Here is a 25,346-nt window from a genome sequence, read left to right on the forward strand (position 1 = left end):
GCTGATAATTCTAGCGTTAGAACCTTTGCCATCTGCCTAGCACTACTTGAAATCCATGACTCACAAACGCCGGGGCGTGGAATCACAGCAGTAAAAAACAGGTGAAAACTTGTTCCTAGTTGTGTTCTGCAGGCGCATACAACTCCCGTCATTCCCCGTGTAAATATCAACAAATAAACAGAGGTACCGCATTTCAGATTCTGTTGCGCACCGTTCGCAACGGCGCTTGGTTTTTGTAGTTTCCACATGGAGGACTGCCAGCGTGTTCAAGCTTGCTGGGGAGGTGCTAAAACTACACTTCCCACAAAGACGCGGGGGCGGACTCCGGTCGGCTTACGTCATTGCTTCAGCCAGCCAATGACCGCTCCGGGCGGCGGTGAGGCAAGCGCTGTCAGTAGCCAAAGTGGTTTTTTTTTTTTCTTTTTTTTTTTTTTTCCGCCGAAGCCGAGCGGGCGCTGCTAGCGGAGGCGCCATATTGGAAGGGACAAAACTCCGGCGACAGCGAGTGACACAAATAAACCCTTGGACCCCCTCGCTCCCCCAGCTCTAAGGGCCGCGATGTTGTACCTAGAGGACTATCTGGAAAGTGAGTGGGCGGCGCTGGCGGGCCCGATTTGGGGACCTGCGGGCGGGCGAGGGCGGGAGTGGACGGGCTGGCGGGATGGCGGGAGGGAGGGGGAGGCGGGGGATGTTTCTTTCTCACGGTAACTGGCAGCCTCGCTGTGGGCTGCCGGCTCCCTCGACCCCCCCTGACGCACGCACGCACGTACGTAGCAACGTATGTGCGTACTTTCGCCGTTGGCCCCGCCCCTCTGACGGACTCTCCCTTTGACAGTGATTGAGCAGCTACCAATGGACCTGCGGGACCGCTTCACCGAGATGCGCGAGATGGACCTGCAGGTGCAGAGTAAGTCGGCGCGTTTGCCCTTGTTCGCTGCGCGCGTTCAGTGCCAGACTTACTTGCCATCGACACCAGCGACTCTGCTCTTTGGCTCTCCTCCGGCTCGCTCGCTAGTACAGAAGGAGTTGTCCAAAAGAACCGGCAATGCCAAATCTTGCCTCTTCTGTCTCCCACGCTAATTTTCTCCTGGCTTTTACAAGAGAAGGTGGCATTAGAGCACGAGTGCTCCTTTCTCGAATTTGGGACTGTGCAATAAAAGTTTCTATACCTTCGTTGAAAATGTAGATATGTTTTAGTGCACATCGGCATACATGTTGCGAAGATTTTGACTTGAGACTTCATGTATAGAACATAGATTTCAGCATTTATATTTTTGTTGAAGTTCATGCTAATCAAAATTCAAGAGCGGACAACACATAGAAGCACAGGTTATATGTAGTTCTTTAGAGACCCTGGTGAACTTGGAATGTCGCATTTGAAAAGTTACACATTAAAGGATACATTCTCAACTGTCAACAATATGGTAGTTTCTCAGTCAAAATAAGAAAGTAAATAAAATTTTACTGTAAAGCTTCTTGTCTGCTGTAACAAAAATTTTGACTTTTCTCCTTTCAGTTATAGCTTGGTAGTCTGGAGACGTGTTCCCCAAAATAACCTGGCTCTTTCATAGAACAGTATTTAATTTATTTGATCTTTTTTTTTCCGTGAAGTTTCTTTAAAGAGTTTATGATTCAGAGAGGGTAAAGTATAAATACCTTTGGAGATAACAACGTAAATACTTAGAGCAAAATTTCGAAACAAGAAAACAGTGCTGAGTACCAAATGTATGTCCATCATGCTCTGAAAGAACCTCACACACCTTCCCCCTTTGTGAAATGAATATAATATAGCTGTTCCAACTATCTTGTAGAGATACTATATTAAAAATTTTTAATGTGAAATATACAATACATAATTAAAATGTATAATCAAGTGTACTTTGTTGGCTTTGTGTCACTCCTTTTGTTTGGAGAAATGTAAGTACTCCTTAATTGTTTGAATAATATTAATGGCTGGCCTTCATGGGATGTATCTGCAGATGTTTCTTGATCCCATGTGTACCAGCTATGTTTGGAGTATACATAGAATTAGGATTGAGGTAAGTTTCTTGTGCTGACAGGTTTTCTTCTTAGAAAAGTAGGGGTGGGGGAAGATCTGGGTTTTGGGTTATGATAGGGAAAAAAGCAGTATCATGGAAAGCGATCAGAAGACAGAACATTCCAGAGTGCTGGAGTCTTGAGGTAGCTAAGAACCTGCCCCCCCGCCCCTGCTTCTCTGCCCCACCACGCCCCCACACACTTCCATACCCAGTGTTCATGAACATTCTTTTCTTAGCCTCCTGTCGGTTTTATGTGGTGCATAATACAAGGTGATACATCATGAAATCACCTTCTTCTGTTCAGTGGAAGTCTGAATTGTGTGTTGTTCCTCCAGCTTGCTCACGAAATTCATTTTAACTTCAGTGTAGTTGAAATGCTAAATATTTGCTAAAGTAGTGTTTACTACAGGATTGAACGTAGATTTTATCATCAGACAGATCTGAGTTCATTTTAGGGCTTTACTAACTTATTCACTGGCCTTGACCACATTGCCACTTGCGAGGGATTTTTATTGTCTTGCGGATTAAAAGAAATATAGATAAATTAGAACGTTTAGTACCTGATACGAAGTGGGCATTCAATAAAGGGAAGTTGTTATTTTATACTTTATCATTACAAATGTTAAGTCCTCTAGCAATTTGGACTTGATTATGTAAGTTAGAGGTTTTTTTAAACTTGCATTTTTTACAATAATTAGAATTATCTAAAGTGAATAGGTATTAGGGATTAACAAAAGATATCTCTTTGTCAGATAAGTTAGGAAATGCACTATTATGCACTGCAGATCCCCAAAACAGTATAGTAAAACAGTTTTCCTCAATTTACATAGCAACAAAATCCCTTTTATTTATTTTTCCTTTTATAGCAGATGTAGAATGAAATGACTATTCTTAGCACACACTTCAGGAAAAACTTATCTAGAACAAATAATAATGTGCGTTAAGTGAATAAATGATTGTACCTACCACGTTCAGTCATGATCTGAGATGATGGGGTGCTTAATGGTATATAGCAAGAGGTTGAAACCTTTTTATCACATTTTCTTATTGAAATAAATGTGAGGATTATCAAGTGGTGATTTCAATAAGAAATCGTGTTTCAGCATATTTGGCTGACTTTATACCGTTAGTTTTTGACCCCAAGCCTGTATCAACAACTGTGATATAGAATCTATCTACATTGTTGACTACTTTGACTATTGGAAAAAGTTTAGAAGTAACAACAAAAATAAATTGTCAGTAGGGAAAATTGTACCTTTTTTTTTTACTAAGGTAATTAAGGCACCATATATTTACATTATTAGAACATGACATATTTAAGTTACAGACCAAGTAAAACAGTGTATGTGGTCAGATATATTTTTCTTTCTTCATATCAAAGCATGTATATTCAGTGTATGAGTTTGGTCATCTAAATATGAAATGTTTTTATTATGTCCTAGATGCAATGGATCAGCTAGAACAAAGAGTCAGTGAATTCTTCATGAATGCAAAGAAAAATAAACCGGAGTGGAGAGAAGAGCAAATGGCATCCATTAAAAAGGTATGTTCAATACTCTGGATGATTTATCTGTGAATTTTTGAGACCCTCTGAGGAAGATATTTTAAAATTAAATAGTTTGGGGGATATCAAAATGAGGGAAAGTTATCAATAGCTCTTTAGAGTTTAAACGTGACTTATAAAATTAAAAATGATGTATTAAATGTTAGAGCTTCAGGTATAGGAATTTTTTTATATATAAATTTTTTAGTTTATTTTTGGCTGTGATGGGTCTTCATTGCTGCGCGCGGGCTTTCTCTAGTTGTGGTGAGCAGGGGCTACTCTTCGTTGCGGTGTGTGGGCTTCTCATTGCGGTGGCTTCTCTCGTTGTGGAGCACGGGCTCTTGGCACATGGGCTTCAGTAGTTGTGGCTCACGGGCTCTAGAGCGCAGGCTCAGTAGTTGTGGCACACAGGCCCAGTTGCTCCGCGGCATGTGGGATCTTCCCGGACCAGGGCTCGAACCCATGTCCCCCACACCACTGCGCCACCAAGGAAGTCCCAGGAATTTTTAATCATTGAAGCATCTTGGTAATTTAGAAAATTATTTCAATAATTAGTGACTCATTAGAGAGTCACAAAACCATTTAAAAAGTACATTTTTTCTTTTAATTTGTTTTGTTGTAGTTACAGGTAATTAAAGTTGCCTTGTCTTTGTATGTGTATTGTCTTCCAATTTGGGCCACAGACTGGGGTGAAAATTAGCAACCTTGAAGCATATTTTATATATTGCTAGGTAACTAGGTTGGTGGAATCATAGAAGAACAGAATCCTAAGAATTGAAAAGATCCTTAAAAAGTATTTAGTTTAAAACTCTTAATTTGTACATCAGTTGGTCCTAGAAATACAGAATTCTTTGAGTTTTTGTTAGTTTTATAGTACTCAGAGCTCTCTTCCAGTTTAGAATGGGTATCAGCTCTGCCCTCAAGGTTTGCTTTAAAGGTGTGATCTAGTTTATTTGGGGATACGGTGGAAGAACTACTCACAAGCCCTCAGTTTGGTCATGACTATGCCATTTGACTATGTGACATGGGACAGGTCCTTTAATACCTCTGAGTAATAATGGCTCCCTTACCCCCAACCTTCATAGAATTGTTCAAGAATCAACTGAGACAGAAATTTGAAAACTAGTTGTGTTGTTTATTTTACCACATGGGGGGAATGTTATTTCTGTTAGGAGCAAAAACTTCAGAATCTTTTATAGAATTAGTCCTGACTTGGAGGATATCTGGAGGCCCAGGTGTGTGTGAGTATAGACTTCACATATATGCATCCTAAAGTCATTCATCATCCCTTTATCCTGTTAGGTTTTTGGTGTAGCACAGCTTGGATATACCCTAAAAGTCTGATACTTAATGGAACTTCATAGAATTTTTAAAAAATAATTTGCTTTATACGGGGGAGAAATCTAAAGTATTGGTTGATTGTATGAATTGATACCTAGCTTAAAATGAGAATTATAGAACACTTGGAAAGAACGGACATGCAGGTCAGAATCCTTTCAATAGCTGCTTTTATAACAAGGTTTAAAAATGGATAGCATAAATACTCTTTACAAATTAGATAAGTCTTACATCTTAAATAACATTTATTTTTAAAGAAAAAGAACTATTCATTGGCTCACATAACTTGTACTAGTATAGAGTCTAGACTTGGATGATATTTATTTTTTATTTATATCTCTTCTAGGAATTCTGAACATCTTCCTTTAATCCCTGGCTGTTGTCTAAAATTTCTAATCCTACCCCGTTTCCACCGTATCCCTAACTGGATTTTTATTGCTAATGTATAATGACTGACAGTGATAACAAGCTATGATAATGAAAAATGCAGTTATATGTCCTGCATACACATATTTTTTAATTATTAATTTATTCTTGAAACATGAATGTTTTTATTCAGGATTACTATAAAGCTTTGGAGGATGCAGACGAGAAGGTACAGTTGGCAAACCAGATATATGACTTGGTAAGTAAAATTAATGTGCATGCTATGCCGTATTTGAATTATGGATTATGTTTTCAATGGTGTTGGCTTATATATAATAGGAAGAACAGACTAAACTGAATTATTGCTCTCTTGATCCCATTTAATTTCAGAGTTCAGTGTCTACTTTTTGGTTTCTTTGTGGAAGAGAGCCAGAGAGTCCACAGTCAGTAGGTCAAGAACCTTATAGTTTAGCCAAATCTACATTGCTATAAGATTGTAGCTGATGTTGGGCTTTTTTTGTTTTTTTAACAAAAATAGGTGTTTATTTTACTAATCCTTATCTTCTTAAGGGAGTGTGCTTACTTGCCTGATAAATCATCTTGAGATTGTTTCTGTGACAAAATACACGTAAGAGTACTATGTTGATAGTTCTTGGTAGTCTGATTAAAATGAAGAAGAGACTTATTTCAATCTGTGTTAATGGATAGCACTCAGCTGTCTATTAAGTGACGTCAGTAGATATCACTCAACAGCTGGCACAGGTGGCAAAACTGGGAAACATGATTAAGTGAACTTTAAAAACAGGGTTTTTTACAGTAGAAGCAGCACTTCTTAAAGACTGAAATTACCAAGAAGACAGATATATGCAATATTTCTCAAATTGGTATAATTATGTTTTTTTTTTAACGTAAAGCATCTTCTCCCAAAGTATATACTTTAGGAAATACTCATTTCTGATTCTCTCTCAAAGCAAGTTAAAGCTGAAGACAAATGCTCACTTTTGATTAGCTTTAGCATATGGATTCATATCTTATTTTTGTAGTCTTGTGTGGATACAGTTTTATTACTGAACAGATACACGTTAATCTAAACGTCATTGGTAAGCATGACACAGATAAAAGGTACATATCCCATTTGGTATACATTGTGAATGCTATACTAAACTAGAAAACATTTGTCATGTAAAACCACAGAAAATGCTTAATTGTTTTTATATAGTGAAAATATTTTAACGGATATAAAGACCTAGGCTCTTTTGCTCATACAGTTAGTCTGAAAACAGTTTCATAAAAGATACTGACTAAAGAAGGGTAGACTGGGCTGGTAGCTTGATTTACTGTGGAACGAAAACCAAAAAAAGTTCTTAATTGTTTTGGTCCTGAATTAGGTCTATAAACACAGAGAAAGACATTTATATTTGAATCCAGGACTAATTTGTTTAGTAACATTCTTTCTCATATGTAGCAACTAGGTGTCAATCTCTATTTAGAAACTACCTGCTTTTTAAATCATATAGCTCTTTGGTTCCAATCTTTTGTTTATATTTTATTTTACTACATTTTACACCTTTATTAAAAGTACTTCATGCATTTAGAAAAAAAATATATAACAAATACATGCTTTTTAAATGTGTGTGTGTATCCATCTCTTGTTTACAAACCACACTGTTCATCCACTGTGTACTTGGTGTAATGGAGTTTTATGTGGGTACAATGGAGGAATGAAGAGTAAATGCTATAAATGCTCCTGTCCTCAAGGCGTCTGTTAACTAGTTGGGAAGACATGCCCACAGAGACATGCCCATAAGTAAAATGAAGAGCCTGTATAGAAACATGTTAACAAATAAAAATTAATACAGTTGGGTATTAAGGGGATCTGGTAGAAGACTGACCTAAGTCAAGCAGAGTTACTGTTAATTTCTTAGAGGGTATGAGATGAGTTTTGAACAGAATTTATTCAGAGCCTCGGGGGCCTGGATTCAGGTATTGTATTGAGGAGAAAACATTTCACTCAGAGGTAATGGATAAACACAGAATGAAAATAAAAATTAGTAAATTCTTTGAGGGAGATAGGTTATTTAGGCTAGAGACTGAAGGAATAACAGGTGATGTATTAAATTGAATACAATGTAATGAATGTAATAAAAAGCAAGGACCCATAATGGATTCTTGCAGACGTGAGTTCAGCTACTTCACTGACAGTAAGACTTTGGAAAAGTTATTTAATCCTGGAACCTCAGTTTTCCTTACCTGTAAAATAGCAGTATTAATTTGTGCCTTAAAGGAAGATTTGAATCAATCTCTCTCTCTCTCTTTTTCGACAGAGATATAGAGACAAATATAAATACATCTATATACATATGTCTATATCTGTCTCTATATTTCTTATCTATATCTGCGCGCGCGCACACACACACACACAGTGCTCGTAGCTTGGCAGATAGTAGGCACTCGCTCTTTAAAAACCTCACTTCATGGGCTTCCCTGGTGGCGCAGTGGTTGAGAGTCCGCCTGCCGATGCAGGGGACGCGGGTTCGTGCCCCGGTCCAGGAAGATCCCATGTGCCGAGGAGCGGCTGGGCCCGTGAGCCATGGCCGCTGAGCCTGCGCGTCCGGAACCTGTGCTCCGCAACGGGAGAGGTCACAGCAGTGAGAGGCCCGTCTACTGGAAAAAAAAAACAACAACCTCACTTGATCTCATTTCTCTAACAAATTTTGTACTTTCCTGAAGCCACTGCTTCCCTTTCAACTCTGCCAAGTTAAACCTGTTTTTATTTTTTCCACAGTCCCCCACTATTTATTTCTAAGACTGCCTTTTGTCTTTTGTCTACCCTTTCCTATCTCTGTCCCTTTCTTTCCCTCACTCCCCCCCGCCCCCGCTTCTTCCTTTTTAAATACTCCATTGCTATTCCAGGTGACCACGACATCCTTAATATGAAATCCATTCTTCTTGAGACTTTATGTTAATTTATTATCTTCCCACCTTTGTGGCCTTTCTCAGTCTCCTTGGGTATCACTCAGAGTGGTTGCTGTTCTGAAGGATTCTGTCTTTGACCTGCATTGTTTCTTAGTCTGTTCACTGGTTCCCATGTAAAGGTAGTTTTCTTCTCATCTTCAGCCCCAGCTCCAGAGGCTGATGAGACCAAATGCCACACAGTAAAGCATTGTTGTGATGCCGGTTTTACCCCCTCCTCACCACCCAAGCTGAGAAACATTTCTCCATTACTTTTCCATGTGTATGCTTAGTTTTAGCAATTATGCAATAATTATTCTTCAAGCTCAAACTTCTCCTCTGAGTCTGTTCTTATCTGAGAATTCCTAGGCCCTGGAACTCATTGTATTAAGACTTAAGTCTTCTCGTTTTGCTTCTTTCACTAGCATCACTTCTCATGAATAAATAATTGTTAAAATGTTAAAATCAATTATGCACCCTCATTAAATTCCTATAACATTTAACAGGCGAGAGCTTAGAAGGCTCTGTGCTTCAGAGGTGAATAGATAGGATATAGTGTAAGCGTAAAAATACAGTAATTTTTATTTATAGATCCTTTACCCAGTAAACAATGGTACTTGTATTTGTACAGTTCTACCTAGTGGGAGAGTATAACTTTCACTCATACGGCAAATATTTATCGATCTCCAGCTATGCGTGGTCACTGGTGCTGGATGGGCAGTAATGATACAGACAGGCAATGAATATAGGCAAACTAGATTATTGGAGATTTTGGTAACTGCTGTGAAGAAAATAAACATTGTGGAAAGAGGGGGAAAGAGTGAGTCACTGGGGGAGGCTTTAAGAGTCTACTAGTCAGGATGAGTGTAGTCTAAGGAGGTGACATCTGAGGCAGTACTTGGAAAGCGAGAAAGAGCCAGCCATATGACAGGCTTAAGGAAGAACATTTCAGGCAGGTGATGGCCCAAGTGCAGTGTCTGAGGTGCAGTGTCTCAGTCTCCTTGGGTAGACTGACAGGTTGCACCAGGAAAGAGGCCAGTGTGGTTGGTGTGTGGTGGGAAAGAAAAAGACGGTGTGAGCGGGACAGGCAGAGGCCAGCACGCGCAGGCCTAAAAGCCGATGAAGCAGTGTTTTTAGTCTAAGAGCAGGGGGAGGCCAGTGAAAGATTTTAAACAGAGGAGTGGGACACACCTTAGAGGATATTGTATGTATGGCTTTGCTTAAACATTATATTATTATGGAAATGCCAAGTAAGCAGGTATTATTGTTACAGGTTTTGAGATACAGCAATTGAGTATATAATTGTGTTTGATTTTGCCCCTCAATGTTTTCTATAGCACAGTATTTAATTGTATTATTTTTCATTAAAGTATTTTATTTACTTTTAAAATCAATAGTAATCTTTTTATTCCTGTGACCAGCACTGTACTGACTACCTGATTTATTAAGGAAAAAAATCAGACTGCGTAAATATCCACAAATGAAGAAATTTGTGGAACTAAGGGTTAATTGGAACGAACCGACGCTTTATTTAAGAGGGTTTAGTGAAATTTGACTAACAGACCAATTATTAAAATAATTTCCTTCCAGAATCCTGATGTTCATAGGCTTTAAACACTTTTTTGTGTTCCTCAGTCAGATGTCACTGTCATAAGGCCACATTAGATTACAATACCTAGTAAAGGTGATTTATGTATATGCTGATAAAGCTTGAGCTTTTAGTTAATGCTTGAATGGTTTTAGCAGCCTCTTACAGTGCTACATACCCTTGAACTTGCTTCTTTTTTTTATCCTGGTTTATTCCTGAGATGATTATATTTCAGGCCCACATTTTACCCATAAATTTGAGAATTCCTCATCTGATACTCTAATTAAGGAAATATATTATGTGAGCTTGACCTTTTGATTTGTCTCCTATCCTTATTGTCTTTTAGGAGAATGATTAGATGTAGTTTATGTGCTAAGGCCTTAAGTATTTGATTCACCCTGAAGATGGATCAAATTTTCATCTAGTTTAAATATAATTCAGGATGTGAAGGATCATTTTCATGACTTACCATCAGAGAAATGATTTGCCATCATGTTTCCTTTTTATCCCCCAGTTTACCCTCCTGATTCCCTATTACTAGATCTTTTCATGGATAGAAATTTCTCTCTTATTGCCATGGATTTCAACTTAGAACCTTGTAGACTGAGTGCTCATTGTGAAAGGGCAGACTCTACATCTAACTTTTAGAATTTGACAGTGCTGGAAGCCATAAAATCATGGAAAAACTTTTAAAAAGCTATATTCAGTTCAGTTTGAGTCCATCAAGTGATACATTTTAAAATTTGAATATTGGAAAACTGGGAGAGACAAAAGAGAAAGAATAAAGGGTTACAGCTCTATGCAAAAATAATTAAAGGGTCAGGATTTTTTGTTTGTTTCATGCAGAGGGGCCAAGGGTGACTTAAATTTATTTTATGATCATGAATATATTAGCAAATAATGCTGACAGAATTTCCTTTGTCTCTGTAAAGGTCAGAAAAAGGACAGTAAATTTAAAGAAGTTATGATTTGGGGTTGTAGGATATGATTTAGGGTTGTAGAATAAGGAACTTTTGTGGCTAGCATTTATTGACATTAAGTGGGGAACAAATCAATAATTAGACTCTGTGGTCAGCCTTGTGTTAGAAATCTGTGGTTAATGGAAAATCTCTCGATTGGATCAGTACCCTCTTTACCACTATAAATCAGTCTTACAGGGTCAGGTGTTTGTAGAGGGGTACGGTAACTTGGATTCTTGCTTCACCTGATGTCTGGGGGGCCATTATGGTGCTCAACTAGGATAGGTGCTTTACCCACTCAGAATCATGTAGGTAGAGGGAATGCACTTAATGATAGGTTTCAGATACGTTCAGTGCAGCGCTTGCTATTGCTGTTTAATACTGTTTAAGTATCCTGGTGCTTTGTAGCTTAAGTAAAATCTTGTGGTCAACTTCTTTCCAACTCCTAATTTGATTTAGTACAGCAGTGGTGAATCGAATAAAAAGAATTCTCATTGTTTGATAATTGCTTATAATATTAATCAGTTCATAATCTTTTTTACCTACCAGGAGGTGGGAATGATTGAAAGCTCCCTTACAAAACTCCCCACCACAGTGTGGTTAAGGCTTTTCTGTATCTGTTTATTTTAATTGTGAATTCGGTTTTTTGAGTTATTAACCCTTCGCGTTCCACTGCTTTTTCTGAACTAATATTGGGAATTCCATCATTATTTCCATGTTTTCAGGTGGAATAAACATTATTAGTGCTATCTTAAAAGATAATTAAGCAATTCTTAAATTCAGGGGTGGGATGAGTTAGGGAGGTATGTATGGTTTCTTCATCTCACCTCGATCCCCCCTGCCCCCAACTGAGATTCTAACACTTCCTGTCTGTACTGTCTGCCCCTATGACAGGCCACACCAGACTTTGTTTTTCTCTGAGAATTCTGTTTGTCTTCTTGTCTCTATACATTCTTTAGTTCTTTAATTATCACTCCTTCTTTCCACCTGTTTGAAAACAATCCATTCTTCACTATCTAACTCATTCATAATTCCTTTATGTCTACAATAGCCCAATATTATATTTTTTCTTTATGTGCTACTTCTGACCCTTTCTCGCTGTTTTTTATTTGTTACATCTAGGAGATTTTTATTTATTTGTTTGTTTATACCTTTACTGTGTTAAAAATCTTACATATATCTTGATTTGTCAGCTAAATTTTAATTCCTGTGAAGGCAGGGATTCTCTCATTCTTCAGGTATTCTCCGTTTACCCAGTGCCAAGCACACGATAGGAACTCAATATTTATTAGTAGTATAGTTGTAGGTAAGAAAGGTGGTGGAGTATTTTCACTGCATTAAGTAGACTTGGAATTTAGATATGAGTATTTTTTCTGATTTCCCTTGAGATTAAATTTTGACAATGTAAGAGATATTCTTGAATAACAGGTCTGTGTTCACACTTTATTATTGGAAGGGAGTTTCCATTAAAAAGGATGCTCAGTTACCTGCAGGTTCTTTGAATAGTAGCATGTGTCTATAATACGTGACCCTATAGAATTTTAAATAGTTTAATTACAACTTCTACCAAGGTCTGAAAAATTATGTGTGAAGATGGAAGGAAAATTGGGCCTCGAATCACTGAAAAATCATAAACCAGCATCCCAGTGATTACTGTTAATATACAAAATACAAATAATAAGACAGTATTCTTATTTTTTTCCATTTGAATTCTATTACTTTGAGTTAAAAAATTGGCTTCTGCATGCGGAAGTTCAGAGGGTAATGTTAGGTATAAACAGTGAAGCACAATCTATTACAAATAGATCAGAGTTAAGTCTCATTTTTATAATGCACTAGTTATTGAATTTGGGCATGTTGCTTAACCCTTCTGAGCCTTAGTTTCTTCACTTATGAAGTGGAGACAGTAATAACCTATCTCAAAAGATTAGAGCAAGGACTAGAAAACATACACCTTCCAATGCACCAAACACATTAGTGGCATCTAACACCCGCAAATTGTCTTTTGCTACTCTTTTTCTCCACTCCCTCATTTAGATACACCTTATTTAATCGAAAGTCTTATTTAAACTTTTTGCCCTCTGGTGTATCATAGCATTTTGACATTTGTGAGAAAGTTACTCTTAATTGTAACAGTGATTAAGAGGGAAACTATAGAGTTTGAAAAAAAGATGTTGACAATAATGTGACATGAATATTTTTCAAGACTTGGTGTTTTTTGGTTTCACTTCAAAGTAGTAAATTTGAATAAGTATTGAAAAACTTTAATATTAAGCTTTAAAAATATATTAAGACTTGTTGCTAGTTTGAGGTGTCATAAAATTTTCTGAAATCAGTCCAAAGATCTCTAGGTGAATGAGAAAATACAAGTTTGCCACCTTAACCAAGGGCAACAGTATTACAATAAAACCCTTTTGACCAAGCTGTTTGTGGAATGGCATTTTCTGGCTAAAAACCCTTTTTGTTTCAACTCTTTACATAAATGTTTACAAGTATAATGGTCCACTTTCCTGCCTTAGAGAAATGTATGTATAGAATATAGGAGCCTCTTTGTTTGTAGACTGAGGATCTTTCATTCCTTACTGTGACAGTTTTTATGGTCTGGCAGTGTGGATAGCCTTGTTATAAGTAGGAGATTAGGCTAAAAGTAATCGCAGGGCATACTGAGAACTGTTACCAATCCTCCTGTACCACCCATCGCCCATCTTTCCTTTACTTTTCATATCCTACTTCTTCCAAACATTTTCTAACAAATTGCAATTCTGGTTTCTTAAAACTTAAAACTTATTCAAGGAAACTTCGGAGATACTTAGCCTAGCAGCCTCATGTTATAGATTAAAAACCTGCGGTGTAGGTTAATTGACTTGCTCAAGGATACAAAGCAGATGCACTAAAAGAAATAAAGATTTAGGTTTCCTCATTAAACTGACACTTTAATAGTGTCCCAAATTGTGGTGGTTATCTTTGATCTTCTTTGAAACAGGTAGATCGACACTTGAGAAAGCTGGATCAGGAACTGGCTAAGTTTAAAATGGAGCTGGAAGCTGATAATGCTGGAATTACAGAAATATTAGAGAGGCGTAAGTAAACTTTACAGTTTTGCATCAATGTTGGACAGTACATGTGCACATCATTGAGGACACACACGTCCCGCAGAGGCTTCTCAGATCCTGCTCCTTGGTGGACCGTGGCACCTGGGTGGGATAGCTTGGTCCCCAGCAGTTGGACTGTTTGGGTCACGGATACTTGGAGAGATAATATATCATCCACTCACTCTGTATGAAAATAACATATTAAGTCATTCCATTTTTTAATATGGATATATGCTAGTAAGATGAGTGGTAGGAACAAAGATTTAAAGGAATACAACCATGTAGAAACAAGTCAGCCATCTGGCATTACGTGTTTTGACTTTGCCCTGCCAGTTTATGCACTTACGTGTTGAGGAAGGTTGTTATTTTTTCTTCTTAAGGACTGCCTTAAAGCTTTCCCTCCGCTGTGTTACTAAGAAAGATTTTAATGAGTTCTTCAACACTTCCTCTTTTTCTCAAGAAGTCTTTCCTAAACTTTCTCTTATCAGCAAGAAACCATTTTAATATTTCTCTGCAAGACTCGACTTGATCTCCTGCTATAATTTACTCTTATCACTTCTAGGGTTTAACTCAGGAGACTTCCCCAAAATGGAGACATGAGCTCTGTTTCTTTAACTAATTTAGCTCTTCCAGCCTAAATAGATAATGTCCATAAAAGCAGATAGTGCTGTGCTAAGCCCAGAGTAGGCACTCACTAAATGTTAGTTGAATCAAGTCAGTATTATGGCTGATTTCTAGTAGAATTTAATTAAAGGATTCAAGCATCTCTTTTCTTGGTGCATTTCAACAGCAAGAAATAGGTACAGCAACATGTACCTATTTCTACACACAGATGAAAGGTTTCTTTAGAGTGTTAGGTTACATATATCTCTGTTTATATACTCACTAGATGTCAACTAGGGCAGCAACCACACATGAATCCATCTTGGTACCCATAGTTGCATGTTTGTATTCAGAAATAGATCCATCATTTTAGATGATCATCTTATTTATTTGTGATACTTTTATTCCAGGGGGACCCTATCTGAAGATAATAAGTATTTTGAGACAAAATAAAATATTTTATTTTATTTTTTTGAAATGCTGATAGTAGCTGTGAGTAGCAATAAGCCATGCCTATTCAGTACTGCAGGAAGGTTAATGAAGCATCCTCTGTAAGGACGCAGACATACGAAAGTAAATTAGATCAAGTTATAAAAATTGCTCCACCCTGTGCCCTGCCATAATTTCATCTCAAGGGATCAAGATAAACCCAGGAAATGTCTTTAAAAGTATTTTAAAGCTTGGCGGTAGAGATTCTGTGCATCACTTTTCACAAACAAAATCCCTAACTTCTTTTAGGAAGTCTTTACTATCGCATGTCATTTTAATGATCAAAGAATTTTCTTTCATATAGTAATGTCCCATTGCCTAATACTTTAGACTCTCCCATTAAAAGGTCTTCAGCTCAGTAACTCTAGGTTGAGTTTTTCAGATCAGTGATGGAGTTATAATACCCATTCATCCACTTACGTGGTACCAAATGTCGTGAATTCCCTAACTCAGACATTAGCATGCCTTGACCCATTTTGTACTTAAGGTGAATATTGAAAAATAGGCTACTTATTGTTTAGAAAGAGAATCAGATTGGCTCAGGGTAAAATTGGCAGTGGTGACCCTCTAATGTGTTTGGCTAAAATGATGCAGGCATAGGCATCAGAGCTTGCCAGTCCTTTGCTGGCTAAGGGTACAGAGTGCCTGTATTCGACTCATGTGTAAAGTTCTGTGGCGATATCTCATGTGGTATATCTCTATGCCTCTCTCTCTTTTTTTTTTTTTAGGATCTCTGGAATTAGATACTCCTTCACAGCCAGTGAACAATCACCATGCTCACTCACATACTCCAGTGGAAAGTAAGTTTGATTTAGGACAGCTAAAATTTTAAAGACAATTAAAAATTCATTATATTATCTATGTATTCTCTTTCACTAGCTTTACACAACCAGTTGAGAAACGAATATCCTCCCCTCTTATTTTGTGAGATGTATTTTTTTCATCGTAATAACTGGCAGATTTATCTTCTTCATTTGGGAAGAGCATATTTGATTTGGGAACAGGTAGTCTGTTTTCCCTGGAATTCATTGCAGAAGAACGTGTGGTGCTAGTGGCAGTGTATACTGACTACGTACAGATACCTGATTCTCTCCAGGGAATGTTAGAACTAAGCCAAACAGTAAACTACTTGACTGTGGGCTCTTTGTCTTTGTTATCCTTGCTTTTCAATTTTTTAGCTTACTGTTGGCTTATAATAAAGTCTCAAATGGTTGGTGAGTTAGTGAGTAAATGAATGATTAGTCAGATGCTAGCTGGCTAGATGACCGTATTGGTGCCTTTTTTTGACAGAGCAATTTGTTATGAAAGAAAGATTGTTTGAAAATTATTTTAAATTGTATTTAATGTTTTGAAAACAAAATTCTCCTCATGTTTTATGTGAAACCATGGTGTATCATGGGTTGTCTTCACTACTTTGCTATTAAAGTTTTTTAAATGTTCGAGCAGTCTGCTCTTACTAAAACAGGTGACACAGAGAGTTCTGTTTGTCCTGTCTTCTCAGAAAACATAATGTTCTGTATTCCGTGAGGAACTCAGATCATAACTGTATCAGTTTATAACCAGATGAAAGTACAATATATTATGCCTTGTATATAGTTCTCTGAAATATAAAAAAATTTAAAATTTTTATTTATATTCAGAAAGGAAATATAATCCAACTTCTCACCATACGACAACAGATCATATACCTGAAAAGAAGTTTAAATCTGAAGCTCTTTTATCTACCCTAACATCAGATGCCTCTAAGGAAAATACGCTAGGTAAGTTTATTATCTTAAATATGGTTGTGACAGCAATTAAGATTAATTATACAGGTTCTTTACCTGGTTAAAGTTTACCGTAGGAAGAAAGAAGTAAAAATGTGACATGAAAATTTTAAATTTAGTGATTATATCTGTGCTGAGAACTAATATATTTCAAGCTCACTAACTTTATGTTCTCGCTAACCATTTTTATTGCTTCTTTAATTCTATACAGGTTGTCGAAATAATACTTCTACAGCCTCTTCTAACAATGCTTACAATGTGAATTCCTCCCAGCCTCTGGCATCCTATAATATTGGCTCCTTGTCTTCAGGAACTGGTGCAGGGGCAATTACCATGGCAGCAGCTCAAGCAGTTCAAGCTACAGCTCAGGTAAAAAGGAAAAAGGTTTGGAAACAATGTTAAATTTTGTCTGGATCCTTGGCAAACTCAAATAGAAACAACTAGATAGGAACAAAAAGAGTTTTCTTGCATTGTAGAGTTTCATTTTTAAATCATAGTTTTATGATATCTGACATTTTATTTAATGAAATGAATATGCAGAAATTCCCTGATTGATAATGAAAAGTAAAAAATAGATTCATACAACCTCATGCAGATCCCTTCTCATAGTAATTGCTCATGACGCCCATATTCTTGACTGCAAGCCACAGCACCTGCTAGGACTGTACTTTATTCTTTCTACCAGTTCCAGGGCTTTCTCTGTAGCCTCAGAACTTAGGTTGCCTTGAGTTTGTTCACTTCTGTACTGGTTATCTGTATTCATTAAGATACCCATCCTGTAGTTACTTCATAACTAGGTAAAAAACTGCTCTTAAATCTTTACATAAAATAGCTTAAATTACAATGATGAAAATAATGGTTTAAACACAATAATATTGGATAAGCCAAAATAATGCTGTAACTAGTAAGACTTGAAAAAGAAAATACACATACTTATATTTATTAATACTACCAATGAATGTCTTTCTAAGATGAAGGAGGGACGAAGAACATCAAGTTTAAAAGCCAGTTATGAAGCATTTAAGAATAATGACTTTCAGCTGGGAAAAGAGTTTTCCATGCCCAGGGAAGCAGCTGGCTATTCATCATCTTCAGCGCTCATGACTACATTGACACAGAACGCCAGCTCATCAGCAGCAGATTCACGGAGTGGGAGAAAGAGCAAGTAAGTTTTATTGCTACAGTAGCCCGTACCTTTACTAAGTATGCAGACTACCTGGCATCCAGCTGGGCTTCCGTATATTAAACAAAGGCGGCATGATATGATGGGTCAGGGTGAACTTTGGGGAGGTGGGAAGACATGACATTTCCTGCACACTGACTTACTTTGAAAGGGATGAAGTCTTTAAAAAGTGCTAAGAGACCGTAATTTTTCTAGAGTCTTAAATTGGGTTTATTAATAAGTGACTTCTCTTTACTTTCTTTTGTTCATTAAGATAAACCATTTTAGGAAACTTTTTCTGCTTATAACACCTTATTTTGTCATGTGTTTCCTGGAAATTTTTTTAAATAAGATTCTTCATTTTGATCAAGAGCAAGTTGTCTTAATTCTTGGTATTACATCCCCAAAGTTGAAATTATGAAAATATCCCTAGATTTTGTAGATGAGACTCTTAGGATGATTATATAAAAACTGAACAGCATTAGGCACCATCTTTCCAAAGTACCTGCATATGTTAGGTATTCATACATAGTGAAAGTTCAAATTCTCGGCCAAAAGAATTGTATCATAATTTTATCATAATTTATTCTTTAAATGTATTGTATTTTCTGCAAGTAAATGTTGTATTTTCTGTGTTCCTGTACCTTCTGTGACTAAATCTCTAAAAGAATGATCAATGTAGAATTACCACAAAAGTGCTAAATATCTTAAAAATTCATTTAATGACCCAAACTTTTTATAACTGCTGATGATAAATTTTTGTATTTTTAAAATTTATTAGCATACATATAATGGTAAATTTCTTGGGAATTTTAACACTTTTTGTTTCCTGTCCTACACAGGTAAGTATTCACATGTCAGTTGATGGTCATGATTATTTTCATCAAATGCTTCTGTGTATTTGTATTTTAGATTTTGATGAAGAGTATTCAGTTTGCTTAAAAATACAAAGAATGTCTGTAAGGTAGCCATAACTAATACTAATTCTTAAAAGTATTACCTACAATTTAAATCAATGGTAAGTAGTAACTGATTAAAAATTTATTCTAGGGCTTCCCTGGTGGCGCAGTGGTTGAGAGTCCGCCTGCCAATGCAGGGGACACGGGTTCGTGCCCCGGTCTGGGAGGATCCCACATGCCGCGGAGCGGCTGGGCCCGTGAGCCATGGCCGCTGAGCCTGCGCGTCCGGAGCCTGTGCTCCGCAATGGGAGAGGCCACAACACTGAGAGGCCCGCGTACCGCAAAAAAAAAAAAAAAAAAAAAATTTATTCTAAAAACTTTGAAATATTTTGAAAGAATTTCCTTTGAATATATTTGTTCTCTAGAAAACAAAAAAATCTCAGATAAAAATAAACTGTTATGAAAAATGTTTTATTGCTCTAAACAATTGTGCTTTTAAATCTGTTTATCAGATTCTTTGAGTGTTAAATATTAATTTATACATTTAATGTTATTTCATATCATACCACTTACTTAGAAGTTATCTTCAGGTAACTTCTTATGGATGCTGAGCAAATAAAACTGATACTGTTTTTTCAGAAACAACAACAAGTCTTCAAGCCAGCAGTCATCATCTTCCTCCTCCTCTTCTTCCTTATCATCATGTTCTTCATCATCAACTGTTGTACAAGAAATCTCTCAACAAACAACAGTTGTACCAGAATCTGATTCGAACAGTCAGGTTGATTGGACTTATGACCCAAATGAACCACGATACTGCATTTGTAATCAGGTAAAAATCTGACATAGGTCTATAAAAGCATAATCTGAATAAATTAGGAAAAAGAGCTACTCCATTTTTTTAGAGTTCTTTTTATTCCAGTTAAAAATACCTTTGCTTCTTTAATATATTTTTCTCCTGCTTCTTATAAAAATGATGTGTTTGCTGTAAGTACAAAGAGTATAAAGAAACATATAAGTCATCCATAATCTTGGCCCTCAGATATAACCTATAATTAAACATTTTGATGTACTACTACTATATACCCCACATGGATGTTGTCTTAGCCTGCTCAGGCTGCCATAATAAAATACAACAGACTGGGTGGCTTAAACAACAGAAATTTGTTTTCTCACAGTTTTGGAGGCTGGCTAGTCCAAAATTAAGGTGCTGGCCAATTGTGTTCCTGGTGAGGGCTCTCTTCCTGGCTTGCAGACGGCCCCCTTCTTGTTGAGTCCTCACATGGTGAAGAAAGAGAGCTTTGGTATCTCTTCCTTTCGTTATAAGGACACCAACTTGATTGAATTAGGGCTCCACCCTTATGGCCTTTATCCTCTCCTCACAGGCAGTCACATTGGGGGTTAAGACTTTCACACATGAATTTTGGGAAGGGACACAAACATTCAGTCCATAATACATATGTACACAGATACACACATAGGTGTATGTGTATTTGAATTTGACAGTTGGAATCATGGTATGTCCTTTTATGTAACTGGCCTTTTTCACTAAATCATGTACTGAACATGATTTTTCTTGTCATTTTTTTCTTCTCACAGTTATCTTTTATACTCTGTACTGTAACTTATTTAGTCAATATTTAGCTATAAATTATTTTAGTGGTTTTATTTTTTCAAAATTACAAATAACATTATGGTAGGCATTTTTTATCTAATCCATTTCATACATCTAATTTCTAGGACAATCCTTTAGAATTAAAATTAAGTTATAAATATTTGATACCAACTACCAAATTATCTTCTAAAATTTATTACCAAAATTAATAAATTGATGAATATGCCTGTTTCCTAAACCCTGTCCAGCACTGCATTTTATTCTCTCTTAAAAACCATGTACCAATTTTGATAGTTTTGAATCACACAGTGGTTTCAATTTACCTTAGTAGTAAGATTGGATTTTTTTGGCCATTTTGATTTCTTCTTTTATGAGTTGGCTCATTTTTTCTATCATTTTTGTCATATATAAATATTTTGCTTGGTTTAGTGTTTTAATTCTAAAATTCCAATTTTATGTAGTAATGACTGTCAGTCTTTTTCTTTGTGAATTCAGCCATGGATTATATCCCTAGGAAGGCCTCTTCCCCTTTACCCCTTATAAATGTGTCTTGATTTTTAAATGTTTTGGTCTGTTGATATGCTTTAATTTCTTCACATTTAAATCTTTAATCTGTCTGCAGTATATTGTGTTTAACAGTGTGAGTTGCCAGTCTAATTTGTAAGAATATGCCATTTAAGAGTTTGCTAGTTCTGCTGTCACCTGATAAACATTTTTTAACATTAATGATTAAGAATATCCTGTAAATATCCTGGCAGTAGAGGTAGATTACCTACAAAAGAACAAAATCAGATTCACCCTAGATTTCCCCTCTATAACACTAAAAACTGGAAGTTGATGAAATATGTCTGTAGAGCTTTGAGGGAGAGATCTAAGTGCCCCCCCACCCCGGGCCCCTACCTCACACCCCCGCAAATTGTTACCCAGAGAAGTTGTTGATCATGTGCGTAGAACTGCAAACAGATATTTTCACTCATGCAAAGAATCAGAAAGTATGCCATCTAGTAAAATAAACTCTATCTGAAAATGTATTCCGTTCATTGAGAAATTAAATGAATTCAGGAATTAAGAAGTCGTGCTCTAAAGTGCTAGTGAAGAACAGCTAAAAGAAAAATGAGAAAGGACATATAATAAATAGATTATAAGTTTAGAAGTTTCAATGAAATGGGCTATTGACTGCAAAAATATAAATGACCTAACCTGACCCAAGAAAAAGTAAAAAAAAAAAACTTAAGTATGTAAATAATCAAGAAAGAAACTTAAAATCTTTATAAAAGAAACCACCCAAAAAGTTGGCTCCTTTGTCGAGGTAGTTTACAGAACAAATTCTTGCAGACTTTCAAAGAGTACATAATTTCTGTGTATCTCCCCCTACATCCTAGTCCCAAAAAAATCTTTCAGAAAAAAAAACTGTAAACTGTGTAAAACTATATGCCCTGTTTCTTAATGCAGTTGTATATTCAGTGTATTTCCCTCTATTTTCTTAACAGTATCATAGACAATTGATTTGGGTTTAGGTGCTTGTTATATAGTCATAACAAAAATATTTAATTTTCTTTTAACTAGGTATCCTATGGTGAGATGGTGGGCTGCGATAACCAAGATGTAAGTATTAAATTTTTCTATTTAGGAATGAAAAAATCACAGATTATCATTGCTGGAATGTATACTTTTTTGTTGACTGTCTCTCAGTATAAGAAAACAGGTTTGAAGTTATGTTCATTATAATAATGCTAGAGTATTCCTCCCCCAAATAGGATAGTATCCCTTAATGTATTCCCTATTTTAACTTTTTTAAAGCTAATTTTACTAGCTTTTTTAAAGCTAGTTTTAGGTGCAGATTATACTTCTCAAAAGGTGCTACGTTGTATGAAAATTAGAAACACCCTCCTCCCCTTTTGCCAAAGAATGCTGTGTTTGCTAGAATTCAGTTCACTTATCACAGTGAAGAATTGGAACTTTAGAACAGTACATTCTTTCTGGAAGCATGATGCTAAAGTGAAGGCTCTAACGTGGGTTATTTTCCTCCTGTTAGTGTAGTATTTCCTAAGGTACTCTGCAAGTGTCAGCTGATAAGAGCCACTTCTGATATTAAAAAATAAAGAAGGTTTGAAAGAAAAGAATTCCTCTTTATTTTCTTTGAAGCTAATTTGGGTTAGAGATATGTTTTAAATGCTGAGAATATTTTTATCTAGTAATTTCCACTCCCTTCTTAACTGTCACACAGCTCAGCCCCCTTTTGTCCATCTTTTCCTCCAGAGGGGTAACTGAACCCTGAATTCTAAAGAGGACTAATCAGTAATGTCAAGATCCTAAGGTTAATAATAAGAGTTAAAAATTTTTAAAACAATTTGAAAATTGATCAGAATTGGCTCATGAAAACGTGTGCTTTCCTGACCTGCCAGGTTCCCAACAACACGTTCACATAGAGAAAGACTTTCCTTCCACTCCCTGTGCAGAACCACTGTGGGCTGTTTGTGATTATTGCAAAACCATTTCAAGAAGACCATTGTAAACTGTCTTCTGGGGCGCTTAGTGCAAATGAGGGATGAGAGTTCTGCGAATACCCCGTCATACTCTCTCTGATCCCTCTCATTCCCAGTTGTGCTCTTCTAAGTGCTCAGGTTTTCTGTGAAAGTGTAGAACCACTTAGTATATTGCACAGTGGAACTCCTTTTCTCTGCATATCTAGGAATAGATACACCAGAAAGGAAACCCAGGGCAGTCCTTTATGTCTTTAATTACAAGTAGCTTGTTCTGCTTTATGAGCAAATGAATAAGGCTGAATATTAAATAAAATCTTTAAAATACATTTACCGCCTATGTGAGAGACCCATCTCACTTCTTCTTGTCCTTGTGAGTTGGTATCAATGTACTCTCCAGCTTAACGGAAATTAGTGAATTTGTGTTCATTATTTAAGATTATGGGAGTAGATTACATGAACCTCAGAGTTAACAAAGATGCATAATTTTCTGTGTCTCCATTTCCTCATCTCTGAAACTTACCAGTTGGACTAAATGAACAATAAATCAGCTCCTAGATGTCAAAGTTCTGTTTCTGTGGCTCTAATTATTAATATTTAGTGTGCTGGGCATATTTTAACATACTTCCTAATCTTTTACTAAAACCATTTCTTTGCATTTTTGCTTTGTAGTGCCCTATAGAATGGTTCCATTATGGATGTGTTGGATTGACAGAAGCACCAAAAGGAAAATGGTACTGTCCACAGTGCACCGCTGCCATGAAAAGAAGAGGCAGTCGGCACAAATAAGGGTGGTCGTTTCATTTGAGAAAGAAAAAAACTCCAACATTTTATATAGGACTTTAAAAAAAGGAAAAAAAGAGAGAGAAGAGACAATGCATTTCCAGGCAACCACTTAAAGGATTTACATAGACAATCCTATAAGATCTTGAACTTGAATTTTATGGGTTGTATTTTAATAATGTAAGTAAATTATTTATGCACTCCTGGTGTGCTCTGAATATTATTCCAGTCAGCCTTGGATTATTTCAGTGGCCAACATATGCAGACGTTTGTACTCCTCAACCATTTTCTCCAAGTAATGGGCATTCTATAATTTAGACTTCAAAGAATTCCAGCGATGAAGATTTTAAGAAAAGGATTTTATATTCAACAGGTATGTTCTGCTGCATGTACTGTACTCCAGAGCTGTTACGTAACACTGTATATAAATGGTTGCAAAACAAAAAAAAGTCAGTGCTTCTAAAAAGAATTTAAGATAATGGTTTTTTAAATGCCTTTATAATAAGCTTTGTTTCTTTGTGAAACTAAATTCAGCGGGCTGAAGGAAATGGTTCATGTGATAAAGTGGGCTGGTGTCCTCTAGAGTACCTGGGTACATAAACAGAAATTCCTGTAGGTAAAAACTAATCTGTGCCATTAGTCTTTTTATGTTTCTGCATCCAGATAGAGTGCAGTTCATGAGGGTGGGAGGGGGAGGGGCTGAGGGGAAAGGGTGTTTAAGTGATACATTTTTATACCAAATGTGTTTATTTTTTTGTGCAAGTAATCCTTAAAATTGGAATTGTATTAGGTGTTAAAATAAAGTTTTTAAAAAATTACTTGTATTTATACTTCACACTTAATAATGAAAATTTCTTAATTCCAACTAACTTCCGATTTTCATAATCTAAAAAGGACAGAGACCTGGGACACAGAATGCTGCGTAATCTGTTATTTCTTTAATAATGCTTGGAATTTGTGATATGAAAATAAGGGAAAGACATTTTTAATGCAAATTTGAAATGCAAATGTATTTTTCTAGAACATCTCCCTGACTTTTCCTTCAGTCTAAGGGACATGAAAGAAGTCTAACTACAGCAGATAAAATGAAAATAATGATTGTAGTTGTTTTGACTTGTGGCAGTGTGGCCAACTTAAGTAAAGAGAACCCTTGGATTGGAGCTTAAAATTCAGTTCTCTTTTTGATTCTACCACATGTTGGTATGACAGTTAATTCACATCTTTAATCACTCTGGGCCTTATTAAACCAGGGTGACGCTGGCTTCAGGATGTCTATAAAGCACTCCTAAGGTTTTATTCTATAGGTGCTATTTAAATTATAAATTTTGCATAGTGGAAGTTTTATTTAAGGTATAATATCGAGTCTGGTCGATAGAAAAATCCTTAAAACTTTAGAAATACTTATTATGTCATATTTCTTTTATATTGAAACTTACTGGGCCCATCAGATTTCTGCTTTAATCAAAACCACTTATGAGCCTCTTAGAACTTATACAGAAAACTATGAAATCTATGCAATGCTACCCAAAGGGTATGGATTAGATAGGGGGTTTCAAAGGTCTCTTCCAGCTTCAAGATTCCATAATTCTGAGCTGCTGCAGTTTGATTTTATAACTGGACAGCCCATAAAACTAAGTTAGGTTCATTTGTGGGTATTCATGATTTCGTG

At 36.4% G+C, this 25,346-nt stretch overlaps 1 protein-coding gene across 2 annotated transcripts; it reads left to right on the forward strand.

Annotated features, from left to right (window-relative positions):
• Positions 1–558: 558 nt before the first annotated feature.
• Positions 559–23,880, forward strand: ING3 (inhibitor of growth family member 3; the record flags this gene model as incomplete). Of its 2 annotated transcripts, none has more annotated exons than XM_079711134.1 (12): positions 559–586; positions 836–907; positions 3,482–3,582; positions 5,480–5,545; positions 13,769–13,865; positions 15,698–15,769; positions 16,610–16,729; positions 16,947–17,104; positions 17,707–17,900; positions 19,436–19,628; positions 21,978–22,016; positions 23,567–23,880. In XM_079711134.1, the coding sequence occupies 12 exons, from the start codon at positions 559–561 to the stop codon at positions 23,681–23,683; spliced, it is 1,257 nt and encodes a 418-aa protein (XP_079567260.1). In that variant the 3' UTR covers positions 23,684–23,880. The 2 variants fall into 2 exon arrangements, with proteins under 2 accessions (XP_079567260.1, XP_079567261.1); XM_079711135.1 differs by having other exon boundaries at positions 16,649–16,729.
• Between the last annotated feature and the right edge of the window lie 1,466 nt (positions 23,881–25,346).

This window comes from Hyperoodon ampullatus (assembly GCF_949752795.1).
Source record: "Hyperoodon ampullatus genome assembly, chromosome: 9".
Classification (NCBI taxonomy): domain Eukaryota; kingdom Metazoa; phylum Chordata; class Mammalia; order Artiodactyla; family Ziphiidae; genus Hyperoodon; species Hyperoodon ampullatus.